Source organism: Nicotiana tabacum, chromosome 8, assembly GCF_000715075.1.
Source record: "Nicotiana tabacum cultivar K326 chromosome 8, ASM71507v2, whole genome shotgun sequence".
NCBI classification, from domain to species: Eukaryota; Viridiplantae; Streptophyta; class Magnoliopsida; order Solanales; family Solanaceae; genus Nicotiana; species Nicotiana tabacum.
In genome coordinates, this window is record NC_134087.1 from 194351381 (window position 1) to 194377828 (window position 26448).

A 26448-nucleotide genomic window follows, 5' to 3' on the forward strand; every position below is an offset into this window, starting at 1 on the left:
GAATTGGGAAAGAGGGGTCCTAGGTTGGTTAGCCTACAGGATCACACCCATGCAATTCCCGGTAATCATTCCTCAATGAGGGGTTACACGTGACATTAGCGCGCAGTCATCATATCTTTACTACCCAATTCGCTCTCATTGGTCATAGCCTAAGCGTTCTAGAAACCTTAAAATATATCATATGTGTGCACTACCCGTCCCTTCCTTGTGGACATGAGGTATTTAAGACCTCTAATTTGGGTAGTTCTAGACTATCCTAAGGTACTTAAAGGAGAAAAGTCTAGGCGACAACCAAAAACAATTAGGATTGGACCAAAGATAGAACAATTAAAGGCTCAAGTTTTACCTCCACAAACAGAGCAAGCAAGTGCAAGTCTTAAACACAGTTTTAGGTATTTAAAAGAAGCCCTAGAACATGATATCTAGGTGAGCAGAGAATATGCAGTATTGAGTTAGGACCAAAGTGTCAAAGACCTATTTAGTTTGCCTACTGATTTTAGACCTGTTGCATATGAGCAGTCACAAATAATAGAGCATTGTTTTATAGTTTGCAGGATTTTAATCGACCTATAGGCTTGCCTAGGCATGTAATAGTGATATCCTATAAGCATTGTATCTAATCATTAATCAGGAATGCAGTAAACCATTTTAAAGCGGGCAATCTGGATCCTATAGGCATGCTTTCTAGTAATAATAATTAATGCAGCGTTGAAGCCTATTAAAGAAATGAGTAGGTCAGTTAATCTGATTTAGAACTTACAGGCGTGAGTTAAAATTAAACTGATTTTAGATCTAAATAAACTGGTTTTAGATCCTATAGGCATGATTTCTATAATTAAAGCTGATATTAGGCATGACTTCTAATTATGTAAAGTAAAGCAAGCAGAATTTGTTTGAACCAAAGCAAAATTCTATAGGCATATTATCTAACAAAATACATTTGAATCCTATAGGCATGTTATCTAATAAAACACGTTTGAACCAAATGAACCCTATAGGCATGTTATCTAATTAAACACATTTGAACCAAATGAACCCTATAGGCATGTTATCTACCCAGCTTTACCCATATTATACAACTACCCCCATTTTCACTAGTCACCCCATTATCTATTTATAATTAATTATTACAGACCAATGATTGAATAAAATTTACATAAATAGAATAGAAGTTAAGCTATGGGGAGCCTGAAGCAGGCCCAAAGCAATCCTGGTGTACCAAGCCTTCACTAGTCTCAAATGCCCAAAGTTCCATAGCCCAATTCATGTCTAGGAGCGTCAAAGTTCCCTAAGGACCTCAAGGATCCCGGGCAGTGCTCACACCTAGACTTTCCTCAAATAAAGACTGATTATGTGCAGTGTAGAAGTGTCAGCCCTGATATGCCAGAGTTTAGAGAGATCTCAGGGACCTCTAAGCAGTACACATACCAGAGGGGCAGAACTTAATAACCTAAGAATAAGTGAGAGTGCTTGACCTGATTTGAAAGTATTTTGATAAACAGTAGCAAGAGGTCCTTAGAAGTGAAAAACTTTTCTTAAACCAGTACTAGTTAGGGTGGTAAATAGTTTGAGAAAAGTATGAAAAAACATTTTCTGAAATCAGAATACAAGTCACAAAACACACAGTTTCAAAAACATTTTGGGGCAAACAGGTTCCACACATGGAGAGAGAGAGGGGTTGGGGGACAAATAGAATACAACCTAGTGTATAATCAAACAAATACACAAATTTCTCAAGAGGTTGTGGAATTGACAAGTTAGTTACAAAGATTACAACAAAGACATGTTGAGAACACATAAGTCTTAGACATGACCAATACACACAACTAGAGTATTTTGAAGGGCTAGAGTACATAAGCTAGCCTTGGCTTACAACCGGCTAGGTTAGTGAGAATTGAAAGTAACAGAAGAGAATAAAGAGCTTTTGAGAGAGTGAGAGTATTGATGAACTAATGTTTGTGTCCTTTTCAAAAGTCGGAATGGGGAGATTATATAGCACTTAGCAGAGTAAAACAAATAAGGCAAAGAATAATTAAGAGTTCCAAATAAGGTATGCAAGTAAAATTAAATAGTTAATTGGGGCTAAACCCAATCAAATAATTCAACAGAATCCGAAAAGCACCCCTTAAATTAGGGAGAATCAATTAACAGCCAAGTTACAGGTTCAATAAGGTAAATAAATCAATCAAATACCCTCTAGGAGTCGGTTAAAGCAATTAAATCCCATAAATCAGGCTAATAAACCAATTAAGGAAAAAGTACCAATCATGAGTCACAAATAAGGAAAGAAATCACAGAGAAGTACCAATCTTGGCAAAAAATATAATTTGAACCCTAATTAGGTAAATAAAATCAGTCAATCCCTTTTAATTGACAGAATTAATGAATAACGGGCAAAATATTGAAATAGGCAGTGAAATAAGTAGAAACCCTAGGGATTAAAACATAAATATGAAAAATCAGTCGAACAAGTAAAGAGAACCACAGTCAAACACTTTAGAATTTGGCGTAATACATATGGAGACACCTAAAGTTGGCACGATCTTTCACTTAGACACTTAAACTAGACCTTTTTCCGATTAGACATGTTTCTTAGGAAATTCTCATGCCAATTAGACACGTTTTTTGCTGGTGGCATATAGCGTGACTTCAAACCCATTTAGGCGCGTGAAGGATTCCAAAAAGTGACTTTTCCTTTCCCAATTAGACACATAACGGTAACATGGATTGTCAATTATTATTTAAACTCTAATCCCTTTCCCAATTCTTAAAAAACCTATTTGTTCTCTTCTCTTCTTCTTAGATTTCTCCAGCAATTCTCCAGCAAATCTTTTATTCTCTTCTCTTCTTTCTCTCATTTCTGTTCTCTTCTTGGTATCAATTAATTTCTTCTCTTCTCTTCTTCCTCTCATTTCTGTTGTTGTTGTGTTTATTAATGTCGAACTTCTCGGAATTGACGAACTCGTCAATGTCACCTTGCGTTGCTGCTCGAATCTATAAGTGTGGTGTTTCTCCAAAGTTGAATACTTCTTGGACCCAATTAAATCCAGGTCGTAGGTTTTTTGCTTGCAAAATCAGAAAGGTAAATTGTTTGTTCATAATTTGTAAATTTTGTTTTATGAATTATTTTCTTTGATAAAAATTGATTAAAAGTGTTTTGTGATATTTGTAGAAAAAGGGTGGATGTGATTATTTCTGTTGGTATGACAATGAGATGCCTACTCAAGCAAAGAATATAATTTGGGGTTTATTAAAGAGAGTCAAAGCTTTTGAAGAGGAGAAAGTTCGAGCAAAAAGAAGACGGATCCTTTTGACGATTGTTGTTGTATTGTTGGTCGTTTTATGGAAACTGTATGACTGATGAATTTTGGTTGACTGATGAGCAAAAAGAAGACGGATTTCTGTTGTTGCTTTAAATTTCTATTTTGAAACTGTTGTTGTAATATTCAGATGTTGTATAAATACAACTGAATTTTGTTATAAACTTCTGTTTATATTCAGATGTTGAAACCGTTGTTTTAATTTATAGTTGCTGAATTTTGAAAGTGCTGTAATATACAACTTCTGTACAAGGCATAGAACCATAAGATGTTGTTTCAAAATGCAGAACATATAGACTAAAGTTGCTGCATTATAGAGTAATTATTTAGAACATAGAGTAATTATTCTGCCAAAACAAACAAAATAAGGCTGAAGTTGCAGCTGCATAACATATATCCAAAACAGAACAGTAAGATTACACGACTGAATACAACTTAAAGTTTAGTTTCTTCAAAAACTAGATCCCAAAATATAATAGGTTGCTGCTACATAACATATAGACAAAATAAGTTCCTAAGATACTACTTCTTGCTGAAGTTTGCCTTCATCTGCTGCAACTGGGAAGTTGTGACAGCATCTTGACCCTTCCACCTCAAGCCTCTAGCCTTAAAACCAAGGTCAATTCTTGTTGGAGCTGCACTCTTATAAGTTGAACCACTTACCATAACTCGTTGGCTTGATGTTTCGGGCTGCAGTTTGCCAAATAATGAACCATAATCAGTAAGTTATTTGTAAGTCATATTATAGATGAAACATGTATGATTATATACCTTTAATATTTGAGTTCCACTTGCAGCTGTGTAGATGCCAAATCCAACATTTTTGGACCTTTTTTGTGCTCCTTTTTCAGCATCTTCTTGACTTGCACCCCTTCCTCTCTTTTGGCTGGTAGTTTTTTTACCCTTTGGAGGAAGTTGACTACCTAATCCTCTTCTAGAAGGCCTACTCGAATCTGTTGAACTTGGTGTTGGTTGGCTTGAGCTTCTAGCTTCATTAACCCTTCTAACCCTTGTTGTATCAAAGCACATAGAGTTTGTAGGTTGGCTTGAGCTTCCAGCTGCATCAGGTTGGCTAGCACCTTGTGAGCTTTGGCTACCTTGTTGTGAATGCATCCAATTTTCAGCCTACATAACATTGAGCAACATCAGTGAATAACAGTGATGGAAACAGATTACTACATTCATATGAACAACAGGAAACATGTGATGGAAACAGGAAATATTTGACAAGAAACATTTACCTTACAATATCTTTTGTTATGTCCTTGTTGATGGCACTTGGAACATGTCATTTTCACTCCACACTTGGACAACTTTCCATATTTCTTTTTTGGTTCATCTTTGCCTTTTCTTCTGTTCCTCTGAGGTCTACCAGGCATGGGTTTAGGTTTGGGAGGCTCTATCATAGGATTGTTGGTTTCAGACCACATCTTCATATTTGTCATAGGCTGGATGAAATACTTGTATGCTTTTAAGAAGGTATCCCTCTTATACCAATGCTCTACTGCTTGTTCAGGTTCTTCGTTTATGTGATAGTATGCAAGAACAGCATGTTGACATGGAATACCCCTCAACTGCCAAGCTCTACAAGTGCAAACCTTATCAGTCAGATTAACTACATGCTTATGCAGCCCTTCTCCAATCTCAAATCCAACATCAGCATTCCAAAGGACAGTACATTTTCTAGCAAGGTCTTTGCTATCCTCTAACAATAGCCTTGCCATAGGTGATATATCAGATATCCAAGTATCAGCAAATTTCAACATATCCACTTGCCTAGTCATTATTTTCCTTCTAATCTCCTCCAACATAGTTATAATTGATTTATGCCTAGAAGCTAAAATCCATGAATTAAAGGTCTCACACATATTATTTTCAACAACATCACACTTGGAATGCACTTCAAAATAAGCTCTAACCCATGACTTTTTTGGATAATATAACAAATCCCTACAAATATCCTTACCAAGTTTGTCCATTTTCTCAAGCTCCTCTTTAAACTTAACTTCATAACTAGATTTAGAGCACCTCCAAAACTGTTTTCTCCTTTCCTCTCCTTTCCATTTCTTATGCCAATTAGACCATATATGTCTGGCACACATCCTAAATTCAGCATTAGGTAAAACTTCATTCAAAGCTGCAGCAAATCCCTACACAATAATTAATTCAAATTACAGCAGCATATTACTACACAAAATTGAATACTTAACAGCAGCAGAATACTGATTACTTAACAAAATAACAGAATACTTAAGTACTTAACAACTGAACGTATCACATTAATGAACATCAAATACCAAAATTACTTAATAGGCTACTTAAGAGACAACAGAACAGAATACTTACCTTTTGCATATCTGCCATTACAGTCAATCCTTCTCCAGTTCCCAATTGCAAATCATCTTTCAAGTAGTTGATGAAAAAACTCTAGTTATGTTTTGTCTCCTGGTCCACAACTGCCCATGCTATAGGAAATATTTGATTATTTCCATTCTTGCCAACAGCAACTAGAAGCTCACCTTTACAAGCACCCTTTAAGAAACAACCATCAAAACCTATGATTCTCCTACATCCTTCTAACCAACCTTTCTTCAATGCATCAAAGCACACATAAAAGTAAACAAAGAGATTTTTTCCTGGCTCAGTTTCACTGTCTATCCTTACCCAACATGAGCTACCAGGATTGGTCTGTTTTATCATATCAGCATAATCACATAACCTTGCAAACTCCATATTCCAATCACACATGGACTCTCTGAGAACACGCAGTTTAGCCCTATAACAAATTGTCTTGCCAACATACAATCCTAGCTTGTCCCTACACAACTCCTGTATTTCACATATCCTTATGTAGGGCTTCTTAGTTATTTCATCTTTGAATTTCTTTGCAACAAACTTTGAAGTGCACAACTTATTCTTGTTTGAAGTATCACATTTGTGTACTGGGTAGTAGTTCTTTACTTTAAAATCACCTGAATCTCTATCAATACAAGCATAACACACCCATTTGCATCTCTTTGATTTACACTTAGCCCTCACCCTATGTGGTTCATTTGGTCTCAATTTAATCTGCACCTTGTACTCAATTGCATAATTTGCTAATGCTTTCCGAAACTCTATAGCATTCTCAAAAATCATCCCAAGTTCAAATATAGCAACTTCACAATCAGGATCATACCTGACTTTTGTACTCCTCCTTCTTGCTGGTATATCAACACCAGGAATAGCTTCAGGATCTAACTCTTCTATGCTATCTCCACTAACAGCCTCTGAACTATCAATAAACTACTCATCACCACCTAATTTACCTACTTATCTTGAAGTCTTGTTTCTTCCAATATCCTCAAATACTCTGTCAATACCTGCTTCTCCTAGTGGTATCTCATCTGTTGCAATTGGTTTTTTCCTCTGCTTACCCTGCCTCTTGCTCCTCCTTTCAGCCCTTAGAGATCTCTATTCATCATCAACATCTGAATCATCTTCTTCTGGAAGAACATCTTCTTCTGATTCACTACTCTCAACATCTGATTGCACTCCATCTTCATTAACATTATGGTCTGGTGGTTCATCTCCATCAGCAGCATTTACAGTTGGTTCAGAAGAATTGTGATTTGGTTCAGCATCATTCAAAGTTAGTTCAATAGGAGGCTCAATAGGTGGTTCAGCAGCATTGTGAGTTGGTTCAGTAGGCGCCTCAATAGGTTCTTCAGTATTTGTATTACTCCCAGGTGTTGCCCTAGCTTTAAATTGGTCATTACCACCCCCACCTACTTCTGCCCCACATAAAAGACCAACATTTTCTTCGACTACTTCAGGCTGACTCACACCATGACGCAAATAAACATCCAAAATATCACTATGTTTTAAATCTTTCACAAATTCATATAACTGAAAATCAGAAAAGACTTTGATAAAATCACCATCTTTTTCCTTTTGACAATAAAACCCTTCGACAACTGCATACCCAAGGTCTTTAGCATAAGCAGACAACTCGACAACACTAAAATGGTCTTTATCGATAGCAACAGCAAAAGCATCTAATTCCCCTTTGTATAGTGGGACAGGTTGCTCGATAAATGTACCCCCGTGGTGAAAGCGAGTTAAAATATAGGCATCCTCTATAATATTCCCTTACATAAGACGACAAGGGACCAGCACAAAGGAAAACCCCAAAAAACCCTAGCTTGAGAAATAATTTACAGATTACTTAGCCCTAGCTGTAGCAATAGAAAATAAGGAGAGATTGGACCTTGAAGCGTTGTAAATACGGTGAGAAATCAGTGGAAATACTAGAATCTAACACCATTGACAAAAAGAAGAAGAAGATTAACAGTGGTAGGACCTTTCTTCGTTTTCATCGAAGGTAAAAAGAACAATGGTAATATGTTTAGATGTTTGTTTAGGGCTAGTTATCTGTATTTTAGCGGAAATAACACTATATAGATGATGTGGACAGTGAGGTGGACAAATAAAATGATGTGGCATGATTTATAATGGTTACTTTTGCCACGTAAACGGAGATTGCAGAACACGCGCTTGGTTAATTAATAAGCCAGCAAAAAACGTGTCTAATTGGTATGAGAATTGCCTAAGAAACGTGTCTAATCGGAAAGAGGTCTAGTTTAAGTGTCTAAGTGAAAGATTGTGCCAACTTTAGGTGTCTCCGTATGTATTACGCCTTAGAATTTTTGCAGAAAACTTAAAGGGATGAAACCCTAGTTTGAAAACACTTAAAGAAGAAAACTCGAAGGCATGTCAACATACAGAGATTTGAACAAACAGAAGTCATAGAAGTCAAAACCTGAAGTATTGTAGTGTTTAAAAATCGGTCAGTACTAAAGGAGTAAAAGAACCCAGAAGAGTAGCCATGGATGTTTAATTCAGATACCTAGAGGTTCGACCAACAAACAACAAGAAAACAAATCCTAATATAACAAAAAATGTTCAGACATCGATTAACTAGTAAAGAAGTAAAGGAACTTTTAGGAAAATCAACGATAAACTCAGGATCGTTCCAGATCTACGGAGATCTGAACTGATTCAAGTCCAGACATTGGGTTTCTTGAAGAAAAGAGAAAGGATAAGAGAATCTGGCCTTTGAATCAAGAATTTGAACTGTGAAACTTCGATAGAAATCACTCATAGACCATGGACAAACTCTTGAAAAGCCTTAAACGAGATCTGGACCAGATCTCTTCGAGGTTCTTTCACAAAAACCACACAATTGAACAACCAGGGAGATATGAGACAAGTAGAGGCCTCTTACAGACATGGGAAGCCATAGATCGAGTAGAAATTACAGGTATTAGGGCTGGTTTTGGGTGGCGGAGGCTAGGGTTAGGCTTAGGTCTCAGAGAGAATTGGATAGGAAAGGGGGTTTCAGTGCGGTTGTTTGGTGAAAATGGCTTAGGGTTTCGGGGGGTTAGGTTTGATAAAAAAGGAAGGTTTGTTTTGGACTGTGCCAAGATTGGTTCCGGGCTGGGACGGGTTATAAAATTGGGTTAGGGTTTTGGGTTAGGTTAATTAGGTTGGGGTTTTAATTGGGATAGGGGTGTATTTGATTGGGCCAAGGGTCCAAATTTAATTATGGTTAAAGGTGCTATTTGTTAAATACCCGATTTAATTGATAAATAATTTTTAAAAATACCTAATAAGCTGTAAAATAAAATATTTTCATGCCTAGAAATATTCAAAAATAATTACTTAATATTTAAAAAATGTAAAGGGCTATTTTCTAGTGAAATAATGTAATACTGCATGCATAGGCTATAATTGCAAAGTAATTGCAATTGCATCCTAAAAATACAAAAGTGGCTATTTATACAATAATTGAAACTTAGTACAAATGCAAATGATAAAATTAAACCACAAAAATTATTATAAAACCATTTGTGATACAATTAGTGATTGTTTTATAAATAAAATGCTCGAAGAAATTAGTAAAAATATTTTAAAATGCAGAAATTGTATTAAAAATGCTAATTTATGCCAAAGCATAGTTTTGAAAACATTATAGGAAAAATTGGGTATCATTAGTTGTTGATTTTGAGCATGGTAACTTGAGGTGTTTCATGTAGATCGGTGTTTGGATAGGGTCGCGCATTTGTAGCGAAGTTATGTGGAGGTATGATCCTTCGGGTTAGATTCATGTGTTCTGTTTCTACAGTGTGTGATGGGTTCTTAGCATCGTGTTGTGGTGGTACTGGTGAACTTGCGATACAGCTCTCTCATTTGAGTCATTTTTCCATAATTTGAGTATATTTGGATTGTTGCTTATTGGTGCGTGGATTGTACGAGTTGTGGATTTAGATTGTATTGATGTGTCATGTCACCAGAATAGTCATGTTGGATGAGAAGAGGTCATTAGACCTAGAATGAATACTATCTAATTCGATTTCTGCATGATAATATCGAAATTCGGCTTGGAAATTTACTATGGTTCTTGCCGAAGGAAAGGGAACTCCATGACTGGTTGATCCGAGGAATGATTATGATTTTTGCATGTTTCTTTCATCATTGGCAGTATACGAAAGTGTTGGAATGAGGTTTTGTTTGATAAAAGATTTATTACCGGTATTAGGTTGTTTGAGCAGCTGTTGTGATTAAAAGTTATCGCTACGAGTGTTTGAGTTATGTGGTATATTATGTGATTTATCTTGGGTTACGGATATGGTTTGATACAGCTTGTTCAAACTTATACAGTGTATAGATATGAGATTCTGATCTTATAGATGATTTCGGAAGTGAAAATTTGGTTCTAAGATTTATGGGCTAGGTTGGATTGTGAAATTTCAGTTATGTTGTGTTATCGGACCCATATGGGATAGGACGACGTGGGATCACCCTGGGTATATGCATAGTGAGGATACATGGCAATTTGATGGCTTTTGGTACAACTCTGGACACGTTCGAGGACGAACATATGTTTAAGTAGGGGAGTATGTAACGACCCGACCGGTCGTTTTAAGCATTTGCACTTCGCTCGCCAGTTCTCGGGCTTGACTAGCCCTGTATGATGTATTATGACTAATGTAAATCGTCGGTTTTGGTTTTCAGGTTAATCGGAATAGATATAGAATAATGATTCTCAACTTGAAGCTTTAAATTTGAAAGGTTTGACTAAGTTTTTGACTTTTTAGTATTAGATCTCGGGTTTGGATTTTTATGATTTGGTTAGCTTCGTTAGGTGATTTTGGATTTGGAGCGCGTCCGGAATGTGATTTGGAGGTTCGTGATGGAATTAGGCTTGAATTGGCGAAATTGAAAATTTGGCGATTTTCGGTCGATAGTGGAAATTTTGATATCGGGGTTGGAATGGAATTTCGAAAGTTGGGGTCGGTTCGTGGTATCATTTGTGATGTATGTGCAAAATTTGAGGTCATTCGGACAAGGTTTGATAGGTTTCGGCATCATTTGCGAAATCTGGAAGTTTAGAAGTTCTTAGGCTTGAATCTGAGGATGTTTTGGTATTATAATGTTGTTTTGAGTGTTCTGAAGGTTCGACTAAGTTCGTATCTTGATATGTGACTTGTTGGTATTTTTGGTTGAGGTCCTGAGGGCCTCAGGATGAATTCGGATGGTTAACGGAGAGTTAGAAAGTGGAATAAGGCAGCTGAAGTTGATGCTTCTGATGTCTCCGCACCTGCGGAGTGGGACCCGCAGGTGCGATGATCGCAGATGCGAAAGGTGAACCGCAAGTGCGGAATCTTGGAGAGCTGAGGCAGGAGCCGCAGGTGCAGTGTTGTGATCGCAAAAGCAGGTTCTGAGGGCATAAGTGGGAACCGCACCTGCGATAGATTTTCCGCAGGTGCGGCGTCGCAGAAGCGACATTTTGACCGCAGATGCGGTACCTCTGGGCAGAAGTATAAATTGTGGACTTTGCGAATTTTGGTTCATTTCATTTTTAGTCGGTTTTGGACCTTTTGAGAGCGATTTTGAGGAGGAATTCAAGGGTTTATCAGTAAGATAAATGGCTTGAGCCCTAATACTCATATATGTGATGATTTCTCGTTGTTTAATCATGTAATTTGTGAAGATTAAGGGTGAAAATGAGGGGTTAGGGATTAGAATTTTTGGAGAGTTTGATAGAGAATTTGAGGGGTCAAATGGAGTCGGATTTTGATAAATCTTGTATGTATGGACTCGTGAGTGAAAGAGCTTTCTAGTTTTGTGATTTTTGTCGAATTCCGAGACGTGGGCCCGAGGGCCAATTTTGAGTGGATTTTGGGATTTGTGCCTAATTTGATAATTTTTCTTGTGGAATTCATTCCATTAGCGTATATTGATGGTATTGTTCTGGTTGTGAATAGATTCGGAGCGATTGGAGGCCGAGTCGAGGGGCAAGAGCATCGCGGAGTAGAGGTTTGACCGGTTTGAGGTAAGTAACGATTGTAAATCTAGTCCTGAGGGTATGAAACCCCGGATTTCGTATCGTTTTACTATTTTGAGGTGACGCACATTCTAGGTGACGGGCATGTGGGCGCGCACTGTTGGGGATTGTGACTTGGTTCGCCCCTTAGCAACCATAAGTTGCGTATTTGGTTGAAACTATATGATACTTATGTGTTTTAGAAAGAATTTCTATAAATTGGGTTGAATGTCATATTTAGGCCTTGTGCCAGAGTTGTTTGGACCCTTAGGGGCCTTTTTCTTACTATCCTCTCACTGTTTCGGTTGAAAATCTATACTCAGTCATGTTATATTTATTGATTTCATAACTTAGTCTTTATTACATTTATTTTATGCATATAAAATATTGTTTTGGACTGAGCACAATGTTGTTACTGATAGTCCGAGTGGCTTGAGAGGTTGTTGACTGAGTGAGGTCGAGGGCCTGATTTGTGAGGATATTTATGGGATCGGGTTGCACGCTGCATCATGTTGTTACTGATTCATGATTGAGTGAGGCCGAGGGCCTGATTGATTTATGCCACGAGATGGCCTGTTATAGCGTTTTGGCTGAAGGAGCCCCTCCGGAGTCTGCACACCCCCGGTGAGCACGGGTACCCTGATTCTGAGTGATGTTATGCCCGAGGGGCTGTTTACTAGTGATTGTGAGGTTTGCCCGAGGGGCTGTATATGAGTGATGGTGAGGTTTGCTCGAAGGGTTGTTTATGATTCATGTTTGCCCGAGTGGCTATTTATAATTTATGTTTGCCCGAGTGGCTATTTATAATTTATGTTTGCCTGAGGGGCTGTATACGAGTGATGTTTGCCTGGGGCTGTTCATGATTTCATCATTTTTGCTCACGACTGCATTAAGCCTTTGTTTGAAAACTGTTGAAAGACATTTTAAAAACGATTTTACTGAATCTGGATTTAAATAAGCTGAGTTGATCCAAACTACGCTTTTAAAGGCTTGTTGTATTTTACTGAGATTTCATGATATGAATTGTATAAGCTTTATTGCTCGTCACACACACACACACACACACACACATGTATATATATATATATATATATATATATATATATATATATATATATATATATATATATATATATATATATATATATATTAAGTATTAAATATTATTTATTTAAAATCTATTTATATAAAGGTTGACAAAAATCGACCGACTTCGGTTAGTAATATTATTAAATTTATATTTTAATTATTTTAAAATTATTTTTCCGATCAAACTAAGTCAGAAATATTTAATTATAACTTATTTCGGTTGGTAAATTAAATATATATAATTTTTTTATATTAAAAACCAATTGCCTTGTGCGGGAAAGCATAATTTCAAATATTCCGACCAAAATTGGTCGAAAATTTTGAAATATTTTAATAAAAAATTATTTTAGTAGATTATATACTAGTATGACTAGGTCTTGGTCAAATATTGACCAAGTTCCGACCGAAATCAAACGAATTTTTTTTTCTATGGGGCCACTATTTCCGTTGTCAGAAATATTTTTTTTGACTTTTGCGACCAATTTACTTAATTTTCGATCGATTTCAGTCGGTTTTTTCGACCGACTTCGGTCGATATTCTTTGGACGAATTTTGCCAGTTTTCTAGTGGTGAATATGTGTTATAGTGAGGAGTCAGTGGGCACCGTAAGCTTCGGCAGAAATCCTGTATATGTATATACCTTGAAAATGGTTAAGTTAAAAAGTCCATTACTTAAATGGTTACTCAACTATTCGAAATTATCTACCAAAGTCATCTTTCTTCCGTTTGTAACAACAAAGTTACTTAACTATGTCAATAGCACTGAGAAGGTCACTCAACTAGATTTCTCAAATTTTGGATCGTCAAATACCCATTTTACCCTCTAAATTATCAACTTTTATCTTCTTCTTTTTTTAGCTTTATAATATAATAAATTTTTTCTCTTTTTAATTTATATTATGGACTTACCTTAAAATAAATAAATTTTATTGATAATTAGAAAAATTAAAATAGTATTTAAGCATATATAGTGTTGGAATAATAAAATATTGAGCATAGTAGAAAGTTAATTAGAACAATTTGTTCGCAACAATAATTTTGGTATTAACAAACAAAATAACTCAAAAATATATTTACATAATTGAGAATGAAAGAAAATAAAGTTTTAAATATATATTCCATGCACGTACTATAGAAAATAATTATTTCAAAAAAATATTTTTGTAATATACATTACATATTCTTGAATATTATGCTCAATTATATTATTATTTCGACATTACATGCTAGAAAAATATATTTTTTTTTTATTCTCTTAAAAAAATATTTTTTTTCTATAGGTAAGTTCACAATGTTGATTAAAAAGAGAAAAAAATCATAATATTAATAAAGAAAAAAACATACGATAAAAATTGATAATTTAGAGAGTAAAATAGTATTTGGTGATCAAAAGTTTAATAAATCTGGTTGATTGACCTTCTGAGTGCTATAGACATAGTTAAATGACTTTGTTGTTTCAAATGAAATAAAGATTACTTTGATAGATAATTTCGGAAAGTTGAGTGATTATCTGGGTAATGGACTCTTAATTTAAAGTACTTGGCACCTTGAACATTAAAAACCTGGGGGGCAATGGTTGAGTAGAATATTGTGCCCGTGTCGCATAAAAATCCTAGGACCTCGGCTACACCAGTGTATGTAATCAGTTCTATTCTGAGAAAAAATAATTCTAAGCCTCGGATACTAAAAAAAGACTAAGTTCCTTAAAGAAACACCGTAAATTCAGTGGATTCGAATTGATTACAGCTTTCTTCTCCATTCTGTTTTACTTGGTTTCTATTTCCAGAAAATATTTTCGAATATAAAATTTACTAACGTACAGTTCTGACTCTGCTTCACCCAAATATGCTTAATTCCTTTAGTTTAATCAGTATCCATCTTAATTTAATTCTTTATTCGAGTAGTTATTTCTTCGGCAAATTGCCCGAGGCCTCCGTTTTTTTGAATCAATTTATTATTCCAGTTATATCTCTATTCCTTTTTCGAATACGAATGCATGAAACAAATAAGAAAGAAAAAAAGATTGGGCAGGGACATGGACGACCAAGTCATCAATGCAGAAACAAAGCATCATCTCTTTCTTTTCTTTTTCATTTTCTCCTTGTACCTAAGTGATCAACAAAACCATCGATTTGGTACTTGAACATTCAATTGAAATTCAAAACCTGTTGACTAAGTGCTTCTAGATTATTATTTTTCCTTTTTTTTTTTTACAAAAAAGGTCTTCCTTTTTAAATTAAAGCTCGACCTCAAGGGCACATTATGAAGCTTTCCAAAAACAAAGTAAAAGTAAATAAAATGACCCCTATATATCCAAACCAGATGCTTAGGGCATCTCCGACCTTTACCCTATTTTTGGTCCCCAAAACGAGGATTTTCCCATTTTGGGGAAAACTTACTCCAACCATTCCCTCATTTTTTTCCAAACTTTTTTATATTCTTCTCTCTTCTATATTATATTATTATCTTTCATTTTTAAATTTTCATTAAACAAATTCCATCTTTTATACCATTCATTTTTGAGATAATTATATATTTTTTGTACAATTATAACTTATAATAAAATTAACTTACAATTTTACATAAAAATAATAAATACACGAAAATTAATTTATCAAAACTATACACCAAAGTTAAGATGTAAAATTAATATTATAAAGACATTACACAAACATAATTAGGTATATATAAAGAGATAAATTAAAAGATTAAATAATAAAATAATAATAATAAAGTGATGAATAGTAATGAGGGAGATGAATAGTGTACCCCATATTTGAGGGAACACTATTCATCCCCCATTTTGGGAACAAAAATGGGGGAGGGTTGGAGCTAAATTACCCCAAAATTGCCTCCATTACGGGGAATAGGGGTAAGGTTGGAGATGGTCTTACCCCTAAAAGCCAGAGATTTCTCTATGGGTGTTCAAAATAAAATAAAAAAGTGAAAATAACTTTTCGACAAAGAGTGTTCAATATATGTTATATAACTCTAAAATCTAATATTTTTACCTATATATACAATGTAATTTTTCGTCGAGACCACCCCTGAAGATAATGTATCTTCGTCCTTTGCCAGATGGGACTATCACATTAAGCTTGTGATAAAGTGGTAAATATCTTCCCATTCTTAATTAGAGATCTCGGGGTCGAGCCTTAATATGAAATCTTGATGGAAAACATGTTAAAACACTTTATCTCCAAATGAAATTTTTCGATACGAATCTGAATTAATTGAGTCTCAAGATAAGATGAAAAATTTAAAAACAATCAGATTGGCAGCATGGATATAAATAGGAATACCACTATGATACTACAACAACAACGACCCAGTATAATCCCACAAGTGGGGTCTGGGGAGGGTAATATGTACGTAGACCTTACCCCTACCTCGAAGGGTAGAGAGGCTGTTTCCAGGAGACCCTCGGCTCAAAAAAAGCAACAAGAGCCGATATATTAGTACCATAAAATTCATAATAAAATAACAGCAATATAAGAGATATGAAATACAGAATACGAAATACGAAATAGATGGCTAGTATAGTAAAACTAGCAGGTAAAGCCCTGCATCAATAGACGACCAATGACATTCTTAGTCTAACTCCTAACTGGCTAGTCTCACTCTATTGTGCTGTAGAAATATTCACAAGTTTCCCCTAACATACAACTTTAATGCTCGACCTCCATAATTCCCTGTCAAAGGTCATGTCCTCAGTAATCCTAAGTCGCGTCATGTCCTGTCTGATCACCTCTCCCCAATACTTCTTAGGTCGCCCTCTACCTCTCCGCGTGCCCACTACAGTCAGTCGCTCACACCTCCTCACCGGTGCATCAGTGCTCCTCCTCTGAATGTGCCTGAACCATCTGAGTCTTACTTCCCGCATCTTGTCCTCCATGGGGGCCACGTCCACCTTCTCTCAAATATCTTCATTTATAATCTTATTCATCCTTGTATGCTCGCACATCCACCTCAACATCCTCATCTCTGCTACTTTCATCTTCTGGATGTGTGAGTTCTTTACCTGCCAACATTCAGTTTCATATAACATGGCATGCCTAACCACTGCTCTATAAAACTTACCTTTTAGTAACAGTGACACTTTCTTGTCACACAAGACTCCCGACGCTAACCTCCACTTTATCCACCCCACCCCTATACGGTGTGTGACATCCTCGTCAATCTCCCCAATCCCCTAAATAACCGATCCAAAGTACTTGAAACTACCCCTTGAGAATGACTTGAGTGTCAAGCCGCTATTATTTGAAAATACCACTATGACACTAGTACCTCAAAATGTTTACCCTTTTTCTCGTAGGGAAAGGAGTTGATGGTAAGACAAATGGCAGAACATTATGCAGCAGAACACGCAAATATCCATAATAGACATTTGCGGCAAATGTCTAGCAACAGTCACTTCACAAAATTTTAACAACTCTATAACTGAAAAACCTAACTGCTGCTCCTTTCAACATCACCAAATCTAAGTGCTTTTGGTATTCAAAATTCCACTAATCTAAACGCTATAAATTTTTATTCGAAATTCGAGACAATGAATTTAATCATTTTGCTCATTTTTCAAGATTTTATAATAGTGGTGGTTTGTTTCTTTGAGCACATTTTGTCTTTTTATGATGATTGTCTATAATCTCTATACCCACGAAATATGGATAAGGTTTGTCATGGACATATTCAAATTTAAGACGGATAAATTTTGAGTCAGAAAATGAATGCTAAAATGTATATCTAGCTCTGCTACTACTTATTTTTTGGCGCATATATATAAATAATTCCACTGAAAAACATAAGTTCTATCAAACTCACAAACATATATAATTGAATTTGCCACTAGATTAGAAATGGGTTTGGGAAGGTTTTGTGGTGGCAAGTTGCAAAAGCAAACTCAGCAACAAGAAGAAGTGAAAAATAAAGAAATACAAGTTAAAAGATAACACAATATACCATCTCATTTTCCCATTAAATACATATATATATCCAAAGTACCTTTTCATAGAAGGTTATATCATGTATTAAGTACTACTTTATCCTTCTCATCTCCCTTTCCACAAAGTACTACACATGTAACCCACTAATCCAACTTCAAAAGAAAAGCTATAATAAACCATATCTAAAACTCCACATGTCAATGTGCTTCCAAAAAAAAAAGGCAAAAAAATATTTTAAAAGGACCTAAAGTAATAGAGAAAAGTAGCTATCAACACAATGATACATCATATGATTAATTTGATTAATGTCCAAAGTTTCATCTCCTTCCACCACCTACCTTGGCCGTGAACCTCCTCCTCCACCACCACCGCCGCCGCTACCACCGCCACCCCCCATACCCATATGATGATATGACCCGTGACTACCATACATCTGATGACCTTGTGGATGATACATCATACCACCCCCCATACCACCATACATCCCTCCACCTCCACCACCCCCACCATTATACCCAACTCCACCACCACTCCCCCCACCCCTAGGACTAACCCCGCCACCCCCACTCCCTCCACCATCTTTCTCCCCACCTGGTCTTCCCCCCATAGTAGTCTTTTCCCCTTCCATCTCCCTATACTTAGCCAAATAAATCTTCAAAGGCTCAACGTATTCTTCAAAACCTAAAGTCGTCATAGCCCAAAGCAAATCATCGCCGTTGATCGTTTTCCTTTTTTCTCTCTGACACTTATCACTTGCTTCTCCGGTAATGAAACTGATAAACTCAGATACACATTCTTGAACTGTTTCTTTAGCGTCCTTTGAGATTTTTGCGTTTGCTGGTAAAGCTTTTTTCATAATTCTGCTCACGTTTGCTATTGGTAAAAACCTGTCTTGTTCCCTTGTTGATCCTTCGTTTCCAGCGTTGTGTCCTCCTGACTCGTTGTCTGAATCAGCCATCGCTATTCAAGCCAAGTTCCAAATTTAAAAAACAAAAAAAACAAAAGGGTACCCAGTAAAAGCTTCTTTTAGAAGGTTTCCCAGCTGAAACTTCAAGAAAAAATCTATATTTCTATAAACAGAAGTAAAGGGATTACTATTTGTTTGATGGGTAAAGAGAAAAAAAGTTTAAAAAAGAGAAAAGCCCTTTGTCGGATAGAGAATTTTGGCCGGAGATATTGCCGGGTTCTTGATTTCCCGGCGAGAGTTGAGAGAGGGGGAGGGAGGGAGAGTTGAGAGGAAGGGAGAAATTGCATGGTCCGTTGGATCGTGGGGTATAATATTGAATCGGTGACGACACGTGGCAAGTTTAAAACCGTTCGTTTGGCGATAAGGGTTAGATCGCGTGGGTGAATCTGAACCGCAGATAAAGGGTGGGGTATTAAGAGATCTTGACGGTTCAATGAGGAGTCACGTGGTGGGTGTGTGAAGTGGAATTCTATAAAATTGTGTAGGGAAGTGTGTTATTTCCCTAAGATTTTTAAAGATTTAGAGCCCGGGCCATGAAACTTTTTTCACTTTTTTTTGAATATTTTTACTTTTTTTTCGATAATTTTTATTCAGATCACTTATAAAAATTCGAAAATAGCCCAAAACTAAATTCATGTCTAAATACAGGCTCTAATTTTCAAATATTATTTTTACTTGAAATTTTTTCTTAACTTTTTTTTCGAAATTTTATAATTCTTATGCCCAAACGCCCACTTAATTTGTTTTCTAGTTGAAAATTTATGTAACTAGTAATTCCTTTATGATAAAATATACCTATTGCGCAAACTAAACGTGAATCCACATAACTAGTAAGGAAAAAATTCTTTACAAAACTAAGAAAATATAATATAATATAATATAATATAATCACATGAGTTGAAAATAACGTGAGAAGACTTGTCGATTAATCATGATTAAGTATAAAAATGTATATTCAATACACATGCTGTATTCATTTACTTTGTGCAAGCGAGTGAAGATAAATTTTGGGTTATATTTATTTGATTCATTATTCGATTCATCTCTATTATGGCAACTTTGAACTTCATATTACTTATTAAAACTAATACTTAAACGTTATCATTTATTTCAAGTACTCAAAACTTCATCAAAACAATTTCCAATTTGGTGATATTATTATTAATCTTTAGTATATATTATTGTTGGAAAAAAAATTTCACTCACTAATCAAATAGCAAAAAATTATATTCTAGAAAAATACTTTCCAACTTATCAAACACAGCCTTAAATTCTGAACGTGACTTTTCCTATGAGAATGGGTAAGTAGTGTTTAGTGTTAACAGCAAACTCAGCATATGGAACAGCCGCCCCATGTTATTATTGATTATGATAGGTGGTGACCCATTTAGTTCGATCATCAATAAATAAACATTGACCTAAGCAAGCATTATATATATTGGGGACAACCAAAAAACGTTTTCCTTTAGTTAAGACACAAAGTTCAACAAGGAATCTTTCAATTTCTCCTTAGTGAATCTTTCGAGAAAATCTTATACTCCCTCCGTTTCAATTTATTCAATTTATGTGAACCTATTTTCTTTTTAGTTCGTGTCAAAAAGAATGACTTCTTTCCTTATTTGGAAACAATTTACCTTTACACAATGATTTATAGCCACACAAAATATATGTGTCTCATTTTACACCACAAAATTAAAAGTCTTCTCTCTTTTCTTAAACTCCGTATCGAATCAAATAGGTTCACATAAATTGAAACGGAGGGAGTAATATAAAGGAAGTATCTATAAACAAATCATTTTTGTAATTCTTGAATTCACTTATCATTATTTTTGGCTCCACCACCGATAATAGGAACATCAAACTTTATGAAATTAGAAGAGAAGGTGACCTTTCGATTTAGGGGAAATGATATTGTATAGTCTTCGTTCTCAAAATAATAGCCGAATATATATATATTATGTTGTGTTATTGTATTATTGCTCTTCCATTTATTTGTTGTCTTTTACGTTGCTGATATTATTTTTTTCTGGTTCCTGTTGTGTTACGGATTTATAATCTCTTTTCGTTTTCTTGAGCCGAAGGTCTTTCGGAAATAGCCTCTCTATCCCTCCGGGTAGGTGTAAGGGCCCACTGGTGAGATTTTACTGGGTGATTGTTGTTGCTTGCTTGCATTGTTGTATATTATATATAAAAAATATACAAATTTTATATACTTTTGTGACTACTGAATATAAATAGTTTCTGCAGTGGGCTAAAATTGATTTTTTACAGGAAAACGATTAACCATCCAATATAAAAAAAAGTTTAGTGCAAATTTAAATTTAATCGGACTCAAAACTAATACCGCATATAAAGTGGAAAAAACAAAAGAAAAAAGAGTGACCTAAATGAAATATATATAGCAAAAACAATAGAGAAACTCAAAAACTGTAAAAACCACTTGGAAAAATTTACTGGAATATATTTTTGGAAGTCAATGTAATTCTTTCTACTGTGTAACTAACAAGAAGGGATTGGCAAGTTGTTCTAGTGCAAAGACTTTTTTAAAACTTTTCTCTTTAATTTTCTAGTCAATGTCCCCCCTAAAGTTGGCTTCTGTAAGACCCTACCACTGAAATATCTCCATGTTCAAGATTTTTCTTCGACCAATTATTTCCTCTCCTGCACTATTTTTGTTCACTTGCTTTATTGAGCCATAGTTATTATTATTAGGTGTGCAAACAAAATCTTAAAGAAAAAGCTACACATCAAATAGTACACTATAAGAATATTCTGTTAGCTGCCGCCAGCAATGGGCGAGAAAAAGAGGGAGAAGAAGAGGAGGGTTTATTCGAATCCCTTTCGCCGAAAAATTATATTATATATATAAGGTAAAATTTAATTTTTTACTTTTATATGTTATATTTTGAATCCCCTTGATTTGATATAGTCTAAAAACATAGTTTAGTGGTCAAGAAGGTTAAAAATTTTTGTGAGGTCATTGGTTCAATTCCCACTAGGTACAATATCTTTTATTTTTTTTATTTTTTGAAATTCCTTATTGGAAATTCTGCCTCCGCCGCTGCTCCTATGGAATTCTTTTCTGATTCTAATTAAAAATCAAAGATTATATTAATTAGAACTTAACTTCTTCACCTTAATTCATTAACTTTCCAGCCCTTTCTGATACTACTATTGAGCCCTGATTGCGCAATAATTATGGAATATATTGAATTGAATGCTAAAACAAGAACTTGTAAAATATGTTTATGTATGATAGATCAAATATTTTGACCCATTCAAATCAAGTGCACAACATTAATATTGCACTAATATATCCCAAGATTCCTAGGACACTTATTTTTAATGTGCTTTTATTATTTTATACTTATACAACTAGCATATGTTTCAAAAGTTGAAAATAATTGCAAACAATCCCACTTAAAACTAAACCAATTATTTGAGTATTTATTTTTAATGCAATTTCAACGCTTTTATTCAAAATAGTTAGCTTTTGAAATATTATTTATGGCTACCCTCTGGCCTATGTGGACAAGTAGTTGAATTTTATTTTATTGTTTCTTCCACTAATATGATTAATCATGCTTTTATATTTGCGCGAATGATGAGAATGTTCACCAATGTAGTTCTTGCATGTGCACATAAATTATAGTGCATAATATAGAGAAAAAAGAAAGTTGTGATTTAAGTTACCATAACCTGAAGCATTAATTAGTGTTAATCATGATTCTTACTTTACATTATTAAGAATTCCAAAAGTACCTCAATTTGCTCTCTTTAACTTAAGCTTGTGTCAATACAGATTTTTTTCCTATTCGGTGCTTGGTATTCATTTTTGGCATAATTAATATGGATTTGCGTCGTAAAATATTAGTACTTTAGAGATAAAGTATTCCCTACCAAAGACAATTTTATTCCCAAAGCTCTAATACGAGTCTTGGGTGGAATGGATGGTTCCAACCACAATCTTTAGTAGTCAAGGTAAAGAGAGCTGAGAATACCTTATTTCTCTAAAATATGATCAATAGGAGGTCTCCCTATGTTTTTTTACATTGCTCTATGTTTTATACTAAATTCTGTCACCATGCCGTTGTTTTACTTATAAAAGAAGGGGAAAAAACTCTAAATTTAGACTATAAATTTTAATTATGACCAATTTTTATTTTATTTATATTTTTGAAATTTATGATAATACCAGTAACATTTCTGTTCGAGGTACAAGCATTTACAAAATTGGTGATCAAGAAAAACCATAGAAGTTGGTTGTCTTCAGTTTCTCTATCTTATTTAAAGTTCTATAAAAACAAAGGCAAGAAATTGGGGTTATAGACGTTTTTCTTTTCCATTTCGAGATGTAGACGATAGTACTTTACTAAGATATCCAAACAAGAGGAACCATGGAGTTGGGGAAATTAGGCCAGAGTTAGGACCAAACATAGTAAATGCTAAACAATATTGAGAGTTGTGGTGGAACGAGTATGATCCCTTTACACCTTTATCCAAGATCCGAGATATGAAAATAAAATAAAAATCTTGATATATAGGTAGTTATTCCCTCCTTTAATTACAAGCATAACTTTTATCGCTCACTATAATGAGGAGAAAAGGTTAAAACGGTTCATTTGTCTTTCGATATATATATATATAAAGTTGGGAATGAGAAAGCTGAAGTGGCACTCTCTAAATCAAGGAAATGTATTTATCTATTTTCTCAATTTTTTGGAACTTTTTTCTATTTTAATATAATATTTAATTACTTAAAGCCAATACTTTATGGTTCAAATTTTAGCTCCATAATAAATAAGAGAATTGAAAAAACAACAGTTTCAAAAATGAAAGTCATCCGTTTTTTCCCCTTTCTTCTTTGTTCCCCATTAAATTATTGTAAAGTAGTAAAATCTGAAGAGGTGTGTCACATTTATTACATCCTCTTGACTCTCTCGATTGAGATACGAAGAGTTATGCCTTATTTACTGTACCTCTCCAAATAATTACAGTGTCTTCCCTTTGAATTTTCAGACATATAACAATATCCTTAGCCCTTCTTTCTCTCTAAGTTTTTGGTTTTCCTTTTGCTCCTTTTTGTTCGTGAATTCTGTTTCCAAACATCATACTTTGCTTTATTAGGCCGTTTTTGCTTTGTTTTACAGTAGTAAGTATGTATCTTCCATATATATAAATATAACTTTCTAATTCTTTTTCTTCCCATCCCAACGGTATGAGAGACGAAATCAAATTTTAAACGGATTTGATGTCTCTTATACGCCCAAACGGTATAAGAGAAAAAACACTCAGAAGAAAATCCATCCCAACATCTTCTTCATCACCAACCATCCTCCAAAAATACTATGTAAAATACTCCCTTACGAGTACTTTAGTAATTCCTCCTCTAAGTTTGTAAAATAAATAAATCCTTATGCTTATGAGTGATCGTTTTTAATTCCTAAAGCTCAGTAGACTTTTTCGGGTTTCCCGAAAGGGAAATCCCTATCCTAGAAACATGTAAGTTACTCATCTTTATCTAAATTATGTTTCTACTAGATATTACCCCTGTTTCTTTTACAGTTTTATGTTATCCTGTATAATTTTATGTTCATATGTTCGATTATTAGTCTAATAACAACAAGATATCACTCTTAGTATATAGTTAGCTTCCCAATTTCTTAACAATTACGATGGATTAACCTGTAAATTCCAAGGAGAAACCGGTTAAGAAAAACCCGAAAATAATCAAGAAGGGTATAAGTGTTTAACCGTGGCCGGGGTGAGGTTAAAGAAATAAGAGTTAAGAAAATAGTTAAAATCTTTAAAAGATTGGGAAGAAGAAATGAACAGAGTGAAAAAAAAAGAGTAGTAAAGGGGTAATTTCAATTCATAATTTAGATAATATTGTAACTATACAAGTCAGAGAGAGAGAGAGAGAGAGAGAGAGAGTACCGAGTAGGATTTTCACAACATAAGAGTTTAATCGCAAAAAATAATTTTATTGTTAATGTCCAATAATCGTATTAATTATACCCATCCAGAAAGCTTTGCTAGGAGCCTTACCCAAAATTTAGAAGAATTTGTATTAGACATAGAAATCGGATTTTATTCGATAGTAGACTTGGTCGTACATTTTATATACCTACAACACAATAGTAGTATATGTTCAGATATATATAGAAAACAACTACATCTGATATTGTTAATATTATCATACCATCAATCATACTATCTATACCATCTAAGAAGAAGATTTTAACCTTTGACAAACTTTTTTATCTAACCCCCTCTTATATTGGTATCAGAGCCATCCCAACATCCTCTTCATCACCAACCATCCTCCAAAAACACTTTGTAAAATACTCCCTTATGAGTACTTTAGTAATTCTTCCTCGAAGTTTGTAAAATAAATAAATCCTTATGCTTATGCGTGATCGTTTTTAATTCTTAAAGCTCAGTAGACTTTTTCGGGTTTTCCGAAAGGGAAATCTCTCCCCTATAAACATGTAAATTACTCATCTTCATCTAAATTATGTTTCTACTAGATATTACCCCTGTTTCTTTTACAATTTTATGTTATCATGTATAGTTTTATGTTCATATGTTCGATTATTAGTCTGATAACAACAAGATATCACTCTTAGTATATAGTTAGCTTCCCAATTTCTTAATAATTATGATGGATTAACCTGTAAATTCCTAGGAGAAACCGGTTAAGAAAAACCCAAAAATAATCAAGAAAGGTATAAGTGTTTAACCGTGGCCGGGGTGAGGTTAAAGAAATAAGAGTTAAGAAAAGAGTTAAATCATTAAAAGATTGGGAAGAAGAAATGAAGAGTAAAAAAAAAAGAGTAGTTAAGGGGTAATCTCAGTTCATAATTTGGATAGTATTGTAACTATACAAATCAATAGAATAAGGGAGAGAGAGTACCGAGTAGGATTTTCACAACATAAGAGTTTAATCGCAAAAAATAATTTTATTGTTAATGTCCAAAAATCGTAATAATTATACCAATCCAGAAAGCTCTGCTAGGAGCCTTACCCAAAATTTAGAAGAATTTATACTAGACATAGAAACCGGATTTTATTCGATAGTAGACTTGGTCGTACATTTTATATACCTACAACACAATAGTAGAATCTGTTCAGATATATATATATAGAAAATAACTGCATCTGATATTGTTAATATTATCATGCCATCAATCATACTATCTATACCATCTAAGAAGAAGATTTTAACCCTTGACCGACTTTTTTATCTAACCCCCTCTTATATTGGTATCAGAGGTATAAAAGACGAAATCTTTGATACCAGGTTGAACAGTACAAGTCAATAGAATAAGAGAGAGAGAGTACCGAGTAGGATTTTCACAACATAAGAGTTTAACCGCAAAAAATAATTTTATTGTTAATGTCCAATAATTGTAATAATTATACCTATCCAGAAAGCTTTGCTAGGAGCCTTACCCAAAATTTAGAAGAATTTTTACTAAACATAGAAACCGGATTTTATTCGATAGTAGACTTTAGCATAGTATTTAGACCCCCATATATATATATATATATATAAATAACTATATATATATAGGGGGATCTAAATACTATGCTAAAGTTTATTATATTAGTCAGAGCATCTGATGGTAAACTGAACAATACTAATGACTACAACGTAGAGCAGTCTTCAGACTATAAAAATTAAACTATAGACAATAGCAAAACAAATTGAGCAGGTAAAGACACGATTAAAGAATAAAATTCTTTATGAACCGAAAA

At 34.5% G+C, this 26448-nt stretch overlaps 2 protein-coding genes across 2 annotated transcripts; both read right to left on the reverse strand.

Annotated features, from left to right (window-relative positions):
• Positions 1-3842: 3842 nt before the first annotated feature.
• On the reverse strand, positions 3843-5742 carry LOC107759989 (uncharacterized). The gene is made up of 4 exons (XM_016578007.2): positions 5667-5742; positions 4562-5470; positions 4092-4445; positions 3843-4010 (listed from the first exon to the last, which is right to left on the reverse strand). Exons 1-4 carry the CDS (start codon positions 5682-5684, stop codon positions 3843-3845), a joined length of 1449 nt encoding a protein of 482 aa, XP_016433493.2. The 5' UTR covers positions 5685-5742.
• An 11973-nt stretch (positions 5743-17715) lies between these two features.
• Positions 17716-19177, reverse strand: LOC107780551 (nuclear transcription factor Y subunit B-3). Its single transcript, XM_016601104.2, has one exon. It carries the CDS (start codon positions 18676-18678, stop codon positions 18055-18057), a length of 624 nt encoding a protein of 207 aa, XP_016456590.2. The 5' UTR covers positions 18679-19177; the 3' UTR covers positions 17716-18054.
• Between the last annotated feature and the right edge of the window lie 7271 nt (positions 19178-26448).